The sequence below is a fragment of the Salvelinus namaycush genome, chromosome 9 (genome assembly GCF_016432855.1).
Source record: "Salvelinus namaycush isolate Seneca chromosome 9, SaNama_1.0, whole genome shotgun sequence".
Classification (NCBI taxonomy): Eukaryota; Metazoa; Chordata; class Actinopteri; order Salmoniformes; family Salmonidae; genus Salvelinus; species Salvelinus namaycush.
The window spans coordinates 42,883,236-42,894,886 of NC_052315.1; the positions used below are offsets into that span (position 1 = coordinate 42,883,236).

General features: G+C 40.3%; 1 protein-coding gene across 1 annotated transcript in view; it reads left to right on the top strand.

Moving 5' to 3' along the window:
• LOC120054097 (protein arginine N-methyltransferase 8-B) overlaps positions 1 to 11,651 on the top strand; it is a 37,526-nt gene that overhangs the window by 23,199 nt on the left and 2,676 nt on the right. The window contains exons 8-9 of the mRNA XM_039001481.1: positions 5,535 to 5,685; positions 10,111 to 10,232. Of these exons, the coding sequence (XP_038857409.1) occupies positions 5,535 to 5,685; positions 10,111 to 10,232 (273 nt within the window). The remainder of the gene's footprint in view (positions 1 to 5,534; positions 5,686 to 10,110; positions 10,233 to 11,651) is intronic.

Below are 11,651 nucleotides of genomic sequence, written 5' to 3' on the forward strand. Positions count from 1 at the left end.
TGATGCCATCTATTTTGTGAAGTGCACCAGTCCCTCCTGCAGCAAAGCACCCCCACAACATGATGCTGCCACCCCCGTGTTTCATGGTTGGGATGGTGTTCTTCGGCTTGCAAGCTTCCCCGTTTTCTCCAAACATAACGATGGTCATTATGGCCAAAAAGTTATATTTTTGTTTCATCAGACCAGAGGACATTTCTCCAAAAAGTACAATCTTTGTCCCCATGTGCAGTTGCAAACCGTAGTCTGGCTTTTTTATGGCGGTTTTGGAGCAGTGGCTTCTTCCTTGCTGGTTTCAGGTTATGTCGATATAGTACTCATTTTACTGTGGATATAGATACTTTTGTACCTGTTTCCTCCAGCATCTTCACAAGGTCCTTTGCTGTTGTTCTGGGATTGATTTACACTTTTCACACCGAAGTAAGTTCATCTCTAGGAGACAGAACGCTTCTCCTTCCTGAGAGGTATGATGACTGCGTGGTCGCATGGTGTTTATACTTGCGTGCTATTACATGTACAGATGAACGTGGTACCTTCAGGCGTTTGGAAATTGCTCCCAAGGATGAACCAGACTTGTGGAGGTCTACAATTTTTTTCTGAGGTCTTAGCTGATTTCTTTTGATTTTCCCATGATGTCAAGCAAAGAGGCACTGAGTTTGAAGGTAAGCCTTGAAATACATCCACAGGTACACCTCCAATTGACTCAAATGATGTCAAATAGCCTATCAGAAGCTTCTAAAGCCATGACATAATTTTCTGGAATTTTCCACTAAGTCAACTTAGTGTATGTAGTAAACTTCTGACCCACTGGAATTGTGATACAGTGAGTTATAAGTTAAATAATCTGTCAGTAAACAATAGTTGGAAAAATTACTTGTGTCATGCACAAAGTAAATGTCTTAACTGACTTGCCAAAACTATAGTTTGTAAACAAGAAATTTGGTTGAAAAACGAGTTTTAATGACTCCAACCTAAGTGTATGTAAACTTCCGAATTCAACGGTACTCATTCAAGGGTTTTTCTTTATTTTTACTATATTCTACATTGTATAATAATAGTGAAGACATCAAAACTATGAAATAACACATATAGAATCATGTAGTAAGCAAAAAAGTGTTAAACTATTCAAAATATATTTTAGATTTTAGATTCTTCAAAGTAGCCACTGTTTGCCTTGATGACAGCTTTGCACATTCTTGGCATTCTCTCAACCAGCTTCATGAGGAATGGTTTTCCAACAGTCTTGAAGGAGTTCCCACATGTGCTGAGCACTTGTTGGCTGCTTTTCCTTCGCTCTGCGGTCCAACTCATCTCAAACTATCTCAATTGGGTTGAGGTCGGGTGATTGTGGAGGCCAGGTCATCTGATGCAGCATTCCATCTCTCTCTTTCTTGGACAAATAGCCCTTACACAACCTGGAGGTGTGTTGGGTCATTGTCCTGTTGAAAAACAAATGATAGTCCTAAGCGCAAATCAGATGGGATGGCGTATCGCTGCAGTAGCCATGCTGGTAAAGTGTGCCTTGAATTCTAAATAAATCACAGACAGTGTCACCAGCAAAGCACCCCCACACCATCACGAATCTTCCTCCATGCTTCCTTTTGGGAACCACACATGCGAAGATCATCCGTTCACCTACACTGCGTCTCACAAAGACACGGCGGTTGGAACCAAAAATCTCAAATTTGGACTCATTAGACCAAAGAACAGATTTTCTTGTATGTTTTGGCCCAAGCAAGTCTCTTCTTATTATTGGTGTAAGTCGCTCTGGATAAGAGCGTCTGCTAAATGACTTAAATGTAAATGTAAATGTGTCCTTTAGTAGTGGTTTCTTTGTAGCAATTCATCCATGAAGGCCTGATTCACGTAGTCTCCTCTGAACAGTTGATGTTGAGATGTGTCTATTACTTGAACTCTGTGAAGCATTTATTTGAACTGCAATCGAAGGTGCAGTTAACTCTAATGAACTTATCCTCTGCAGCAGAGGTAACTCTGGGTCTTCCTTTCCTGTGGCGGTCCTCATGAGAGCCAGTTTCATCATAGCTCATGATGGTTTTTGCGACTGCATTTGAAGAAACTTTCAAGTTTTTTAAATGTTCTGGATTGACTGACCTTCATGTCTTAAAGTAACATTTCTCTTTACTTATTTGAGCTGGTTTTTGTGACTGCGCTTGAAGAAAGATTGACTGACCTTTATGTCTTAAAGTAATGATGGACTGTCGCTTATTTGAGCTGTTCTTGTCATAATATGGACTTGGTCTTTTACCAAATAGGGCTATCTTCTGCATACCAACACTACATTGTCACAACACAACAGATTGTCTGAAACGCATTATGAAGGAAAGAAATTCCACAAATTAACAAGGCACACCTGTTAATTGAAATGCATTCCAGGTGACTACCTCATGAAGCAGGTTGAGAGAATGCCAAGAGTGTGCAAAGCTGTCATCAAGGCAAAGGTTGGCTACTTAAAGAATCTCAAATATAAAATACATGTTGATTTGTTGAACACTTTTTTGGTTACTACACAATGTGTTTTTCATAGTTTTGATGTCCTCACTATTATTCTACAATGTAGAAAATTGTAAAAATAAAAACCCCTTGAATGAGTAGGTGTGTTCAAACTTTTGACTGGTACTGTATTTATTTTTCGGACTCTGACATGGTTCGTTCTGATATTTTTGTATTTGTGTGTATTGTTAGATATTACTGCACTGTTGGAAAGACACAAGTCGCTAATAACAAGACAAGTCTATCGATACACTTTGTAACGCGAGTGGATGGGGAGCACATTTAATATCTTATAAAAGTGTTGAATAAAGTGACAGTGTTTAATAAAATCTTAAACATGAAGTCAATCATAAAAACAGCAGACATTGCTGTATTCGTTGACAGTCTCTCTCTAGTTATGGTTTTTAAAGTTTCAAAATCAAATCTCACACGTTAGAGTCGACTATCAACTTCGCTGTGGGCTCGTAGAAGCTGCAGACAAAGTGATTTGATCTCATTGGCCAGCCGTAGCCTATTTGCACTTGATTTGCTCTCCGGGCCCGCCGTGTAGGCGGAGTTTGTACCTTCAGACATTAAATGGTTGAAAATGGGAACACTTCGAGTACCTGGCTCGCAGGGCAGCTGAATCAAGTACAAATAAAAAATTAGTGCTTTTTGTTTGGTGATTGACTAGGAAAGCCATGGAGATCGCGATCGGCCGGTTGGTGATCACTGGGTTACAGTAAAGGGACAGTAAACAATCCACATACCAATCCCAATTCAGAGGTGTATGACCTCAGCTGTAACTAGACAATATGTTACCGTAACGTGATCCTTCAATCTGAGCCTTCTGGCCATGCTGGCCATCCTTCACTACTAGGTACAGGGATTGTTCCATTTATGATGCTATGCATCTATTCCCATGTCTAGACCGCTAATTGTGTATTTTGTCCGAGGTGCCCTTCTTATCTCGTTTATTGATTGGATTGTTCTGCCCTTTTCTCAGTTCAGATGTTACATAACTAAAAATGTGTTTCTATTGTTGCTATCTAAAGCCATTAGACTGTAATAATAGGAAGCAGGGAAATAATATTTGAAACAGTCAGTGTTTTATATTCAAGATTTTGACACTGGTGCCTTATTTGTCCTTCGCGCCTGTAAGATGAAACCCCTTTGAAAATGACAACCCACTCACATTTTATTGGTCGCGTACACAAATGTTGTAGATGTTATCGCAGGTGCAGTGAAATGCTTATGTTTCTAGCTCTCCAATAACGAGGAGGATTTCACGTTCCCTGGTCATACGAGTAACAACATGAATTTGTGCATGAGTCAGAAATAAAGTGTGACTCGAATTTCGCCATCAGATGGAAGACGGTGTCCCTTTTGTGGTCAGTCAGAGGAGGGAGGAAGAGCTGAGGGACGGTGAGAGGCCTATCCGCTGCTCTCTTTCAATTTCAATTTAAGGGGCTTCTCACTCTCACACACACTCCATCTCCCTCCCACTTTCCATCCGCTGAGACTGACCATCACATACAGGCACCATCAGTCACCAGCAAAATAAAAAAACGCTTTGATGTTACATAACTAAAATGTGTTTCTATTGTTGCTATCTAAAGCCATTAGACTGTAATAATAGGAAGCAGGGAAATAATATTTGAAACAGTCAGTGTTTTATATTCAAGATTTTGACACTGGTGCCTTATTTGTCCTTCGCGCCTGTAAGATGAAACCCCTTTGAAAATGACAACCCACTCACAAGCTGTTGCATGTCTTCTAAATGGATTACAGGATGAATCATGTCATTAATCTTGTACACAGACAGTGTGCAAAAAGGAGCTTAGGCTGTTAAAAAGATCAAATGAGTGCCTCATGTTCAGAACTTTACCTTTACTGTGAGTGAGAAAGAGAGAGCTGAATTGAATTGTCGTCCTGCACTATAAAAATATGACTTTCAGGAGTTTGTGGTGCATGACCAAAATAAAGAGTTTTTACTCTTATGGAAGCTGGAATTTGTTTGCGAAAGATAGCAGGGGAGCTTGACTTTGTATTGCGCACTCTTTTTTATTTTTTTTACTGCTGATCGCGCGATACATAAAAGTCATTTTTCCACAGCAACTATGTGGGTCTCACCAGAACAGAGAGCTGTGTTTCACTGCCATATGCTCTCCTTTCTCTCCTCTCTCCCACTGCAGAATCATGAGGCATCAGATACCCTGTTAAAATATGGGATATGAACCAGGGGAGGTCTATAAAGGAGCAGGACACCAGTACAATGCTACCCTGACAATAGTTACTGCCTTGGTTCTCCAGCCAAATGACCCCATCTTCTCCTCGTTCTCCCCCCTATAGTGGGGTTTCCTTGGCTGGTCCCTCTGGGGGGAGGGGGTGCTGGGGTTTGGTTTCAGCTGCGTGAACCTTGAACCCAAAGGGAGAGGTTGGAGCAGAGTAGCAGAAAGCAGAGGCCTCATCCTTGACAGAGAGAATAAGGGACTCAGGGATAATACAGGACACAATGCTCAGAGGCACCGCCACATAGATCATATGACATGCATATAAGACCTGCACCTGGACACACTCACACCTCTCATCTCCTTACAAGACTTACTGTAAGACTTGACCAGCCTCCCATGTCACACTGCTTAATGGCCACCCACAGAGGAAGAGTTAGGCCTACAGATGTAGAATCTTAATTTGACCTGTATTTTCGCAGCAAAAAAAAAATCCTGCAGCAACATAATTTTGCTTGATCAGTGGTTAGGCTATTAGCTGGTCCAAATGAGGGTACATGAAACGTGGAATACTGTTAATATAACTGTGTTTAGTATGGGTTTTCAGTGAATTTATGTAAGTCACGAAATTCTCAGCAACAAAAGAGTGATAAAATTCAAATCCTACATCTGTACATGTACAATGGAGAAACCACTGTGCTGGCAGTGAATGGTGTGAATAGAACCCCAATCACTATGGATTCTGTATGTGATTAGCATTAACAATGCAAGATGTAGATGTAACAGAGCAGTGTGGTTATTCTCTCTCTTCAACAGGAGGTGGACATCTACACAGTGAAGACTGAGGACTTGTCCTTCACCTCAGCCTTCTGCCTTCAGATCCAGAGGAACGACTACATCCACGCCCTGGTCACCTACTTCAACATTGAGTTCACCAAGTGTCACAAGAAAACTGGCTTCTCCACCGGTACGTCCTCAACTTTCTTTCTCTTCTCAGTGTTGTTCTCTCTCTCTCTCTCTGATTTTTCACATAGGCTCATATAATATATTATGAACTGGGTGCTTCGATCCCTGAACGCTGATTGGTTGAAAGCCGTGGTATATCAGACCGTATACCATGGGTATGACAAAACATTTATTTTTACTGCTCTAATTACGTTGGTAACCAGTTTATAATAGCAATAAGGCACCTCAGAGGGTTGTGGTATATGGCCAATATACCACGGCTAAGGGCTGTATCCAGGCACTCCGCGTTGCGTCGTACGTAAGAACAGCCCTTAGCCATGGTATATTGGCCATTGACCACAACACCTCAGGCCTTATTGCTTAAGTATACTATGGTATAAATACTATAGTATTTACTGTAGTGTTTTTGCTGATTTTACTGTAGTATTCATTGTAGTGTTTTTGCGGACTAGAGTCAGCAAAAACACTATAGTGAATACTGTAGTTTTACTGTAGTATACTGTATTTTTTACAGTTAACTATATTAGAAATACTATAGTAAAAGAACTGTAGTAAATACTATAGTAATTAATGTAGTGTTGTTGTGGATTATAGTATACTGTAGTATTTACTGTAGAGTTTTTGTGGACATTACTGTATTATTTACTATAGTGTTTTTGTTTAATTATCTTTGACATAGAAGTGGAGTCTTTCTCCTTGATGAAACGTACTGGAGAAATACTAAAATACAAATTGTTCACAACTTGTAGGTAGGTAATTCTGGGGTCTGAATGGATAATTCAGCATTCCACTCTTTTCTATAACCTGTATGGAACACAATATGATCTATACTTGGCATGTATGTTTCTCACTTATGGGTGGCACAAATTGGGATATGGAGAAGGGCAATGGGCAGGGTACTGTATATGCAAATGAAATACTGAAGTATTTACAATAGCTAAACTGTTGTGTTTTGCGGACATTACTGTAGTATTTACTACAGTGTTTTTTGTGTGAATAATGCTGTAGTTTTTACTATAGTATTCTACAACATTCTATAGTAAATACTATACATGATCAAGGGATACTACAGTGTGTAGTGTATTATTCTACAGTATACTACAGTTTACAATAGAATTCTATAGTAAGTACTGTAGTATTTTTTTCATGTGGGAGGCCAAGCTCCCTGCCATCCAGGACCTATATACTAGGCGGTGCCAGAGGAAAGCCCCAAAAATTGTCAAAGACTCCAGTCGCCCAAGTCATAGACTGTTTTCTCTGCTACCGCATGGCAAGCGGTACCAGAGCGCCAAGTCTAGGACCAAAAGCCTCCTTAACAGCTTTTACCCCCAAGCCATAAGGCTGCTGAACAATTAATCATATGGCCACCCAGACTATTTATATTGACCCCCCCCCCCCTTTTTGTTTTTTACACTGCTGCTACTCGCTGTTTATTATCTATGCATAGTTACTTCACCCCTACCTACATGTACAAATTACCTCGACTAACCTGTACCCCTGGACATTGACTCGGTACTGGTACCCCCTGTATATAGCCTCGTTATTGTTATTTTGTTGTGTTACTCTTTTTATAATTTTTACTTTAGCTTATTTGGTAAATATTATATCAACTCTTTCTTGAACTGCACTGTTGGTTAAGGGCTTGTAAGTAAGCATTTCACGATAAGGTCTACTACACCTGTTGTATTCGGCGCACGTGACAAATAAAGTTTGATTTGTTTTGATTCATTAGCACTCTTTTTACTGTAGTACTAGCATCTCTCCAGTTCACTGTGTCATTATCAGACCAGCTCCTGACAGACCCAGGGTTTCATCCTTTTAATTGGCAGCAGCAGATTATAGGCTAGGAGAGTCCCGTTGCTCCCTGCCCACCATCCTCCCATCCTCCCTGTGGGTTCCATCCCGATCTGTATTCACAGACAAAGACCCCCCTTTAATGAGCTCTTTGATGAGTCAGAAAGGCCTGGAGTACAACAGCAAACACTGATACCACTGGAAATTAGAAGACATTTGAGTCCCCAGTTGATTTGCATGATCCAGAGAAGTTGTGTGATGAGCTAAATTCATTTAGCAAGAATCGTGTTTGGATTTGTCTGTGAGCGACCTCTAGTGGTGGTGTGATGTTATCGCTCCTCTGTGATTATATGCATAATGTCTACAGTAGTTCGCCTTTATCAGAGTTTGTGATGCAAATAGGAGACTTTAAACTGTGACTTGCATTATGCAGAGGCAGTGGCTAGATGACCATGTGTTGTCACTCTTAAAAGTGGACAATGTCTTACTTTTGACCTCCAATCATATACAGATCTTCCAGCTCTTCTTGTATTGATTTGAGCCTGTCCATCAAACCAAATCACCTTATCAAATGCTAAACCCTGCTAGCCTCACTGAACCTCTGATACACATCTAAATGCGCACATGGAGGCCTAAGTCCTCTATGGCCATTGATTTCCTATATTCTCCTGTAGGACAGGTATTTCTAGTTTCAAGTTTATTCGCCACATGCACAGGATACACCAGGTGTAAAACAGTACAGTAAAATTCTTACTTGAGAGCTCTTTCCCAACATTGCAGTGATTATATAGATAATAATAGATAATAGAACAACACAAGAAGTACGATATAAATTGAAGAAACATGAGAATGCAAATATATACAGGTATCTTATTCAATGTACAGGGGTACTGGAGTGTTTGAGGTGGGTTTATACATAAAACGTGACTGGTAGTAGGATATACTATACATGTAAACATGGATGAAAAGTGACTGGTAGTAGGAATATACTGTATAAATACTTATGGTAATACACTAATGGTAATATATACAGTACATGGAAAAAGAGCACACAGAGAAACTCGGACATATGCTGTACGCTGCTGGAAAATATCACCCATTGAACCACCACAACAAACACAGCCTTATCTATTCCGTTCAGGTTCCCACTGAGTACAGCTTTCATAATCTGTGTGTTTATGCAGCATGATCAGCAACTCAATTTATCCATGAGCCCTCAAACGGCATGCCTTTAAAGTCTGAGGTACAAAGTTATCCCAGGACAGCCGGCTGAAATTCAATTAAAGTTGTATTGACCTTTGAGCCTTTGAGCCTTGGCCAAGCGGTAATTTAACAGCGCAGGCACAGGTGGGCGCACGTTGTTTTGGGCGGGGGTATTGGCTATCAGCAGTATGCAGCTGGAGTGAAGCTGAGACACACAAATACAAACACACACACACGCATGCACGCATATCGTTTATAGACCCACACAAACACACATGTACAGTCAGGTTCAAAATGATTGGCACCGTTGATAAAGTTGAGCAAAAAATACTACAAATACTTAGCTATATTGTAGGCTTCAAAATGTTTGTTATTATATTATTTTAGAATACAATTGATCAGAGAAAGAGATTTTGTTTAACAAGTCATATTTTATTTTCTCAAAAAGATAGGGGTCAAAATGATTGGCACCCCTGTTTTCAATGCATTTCAATACATCACCTTGCGAGGATAACAGCACTGAGGCATTTTCTAAAATGTTTTATGAGGAGAACACATTGGGAGGGATCTTAGACCATTCCTCCATACAGAATCTTTCCAGATTCTCAATATCCTTCGTCTGCTCTTATGGACTTCCCTCTTCACTTCAAACAACAGGTTTCCAATGGGGTTCAAGTCTAGAGACTGAGATGGTCATTGCAAAATGTTGATTTTGGGGTCAATTAACAATTTCTTTGTGGATTTTGATGTGTGCTTGGGGTCATTGTCTTGCTGGAAGATCCACATGAGCATATACACACGAGCACACATACTGTACTCATGCACAAACACACACACACTTCAACTAGCAGAATGCATGTGGGCGAGGTAATGGGAGAATGGAGATTGACAAGGACAAACGGCAGTAGGGAGGGTCAACTCAATCAATTCCTCTTATCTGTCTATTATATCAATGTCATTTGATATCCTGATTTTAACCAGCATTTTAGCATGATCGATCCTCAGTGCTGCATCTACGCTTGTAAATAGCATGATGATATAGTGAATCACGTATATTCAGTCAGAACCATGGGTAACATTTTTTCTAAACCAAGAGATAAAAAAAAAAGCGAGAAGAAAAAACTTTGTCTAATGTTACAAAAGTTGTGTCTTCGTGACTAATAAGTGCATCAGAGGTCCAATGTCAAAGGTGAAAAGTTAAATTTATGTTAGTTTTTGTTGGGGGTCAAAACTTTGGCTCATGATTGTTTTGGTTTTAAGGGTCAGGGGTCGTGTCCACTCTAAGAGCCAAATGAACTCTGCGCGCTTCACTTGAGTTTCTGAACAAATCTCCCATTGACAATAATGCATTATTTATGTTAAAATATGAATTAAACATACAAATCTGAAGTTGAGATTTGGCCCTAACTGCATGCCTGTCATCCTACAGCCCCTGATGCTCCGTTCACACACTGGAAACAGACAGTCTTCTACCTGGAGGACTACCTGACCGTAAAGAGGGGCGAGGAGATCATTGGCAGTATTAACATGAAGCCCAACGAGAAGAACATAGTGAGTGTTCTGGAATCTATGACCAGTAAAAAGCCATTCACTTTGAGACACTTATAGGGGCAGTTTCCAGTCTTGGACTAAAAAGCAAGGTTCAATGGAGAATCTGCATTGAAAATGCTTTGTAGTGCAGGAATAGTGTTAATAGTGTTCGGGAAACCGCCCCATCTAGGGACCAGAGTCCTGGGGCCTCATTTATCAACCGTGCATACATTTCATACTAAATTCTGGCGTATATGAGCATTACATCCCCGCCTAGCAATTGCCCTCTATTTACCTTTTATGGTAGCAGAAACGTCATCATTTACTGTATGATTTGGAAATGTTGGAACTGGGCCATGACCGTCTCTAAAAGAAACACAACGGCAAATTTGATGACATTTCTGTAGAGGTGTGGATAGAACGTTTTAATATTTAGCAGTGACTTTTTCAAACGAAAAATGCATGCTCCCAATAGCAAGTGCCAAACACTGGCCGCAAATTCTGCAAGATTGATTGTCTATTCGAACGATTGTAAAGTAAATGCTACAGCCCACACTTCTATGCAAAATGAAAATTGTTCTTTAATAACTTGTTGATCAATAGATGATTGTATTTCTCCTGCCGTGGTATAGGCTTTGAGATGAAATAGGCTATGATGTCGCGCTCCTATCGCACACCAATACTGTAGCCTACCCATACTGTCAAATAGTTTAAATAGGGTACCAGTCTATTTACTTTCAAGCATGCTTGGCTATTGAATGAGTGACGGATGAATGGTAGCCTAATATGTGTTGTGTGGCGAGAATAAACAAGTAATGTAAGAAAAGGAGATGTCCTGCAATGTGATTATGATTTAGGCCTATATAATAACATTTGAAGAAACATACGCCTACCTACATGCTGCTATGTGATCTCCTTACCAACGGCAAATGCATCATTACGTTTGAATGTTTTTATTAGCCTACCCGTGTGCGTAAAACACAATTTCCCCCAATACAATTGTCCAACCATTAGAAGTTGTGTGTACGCATGGTCTGAGCTGTGCGTGGAGATGCACACTTTTCCCGTCAAGTTCAAAAAGTATAAATACCAACCTTTGCGGGAAGACTGGCGGATGCAAGGTTGAGTTTATTTTGTGCACACGCACCTTTGATAAATGAGGCCCCTGGCCCCTACCTACTGTATGATAACTAGACACTGGCCCAACAGGGATAGGTAGAGGTCATACATACATTTGTACTTGTCTAACAAAATAAAGTCAGAAGGTCAAATCAAGTCATTTCAGGCAGGCGAGGCATTTTAACCAACATTATATGGCTAGAAAGAAACCCAATTCCACCACTACCTCTCCACAATAGACTGCTTGTTTGAACTTCAATCATCATCTTTTTGATAGAGGTCAAAGGAGAGAGAGCACTAATCACTCCCAGACCAAACAGC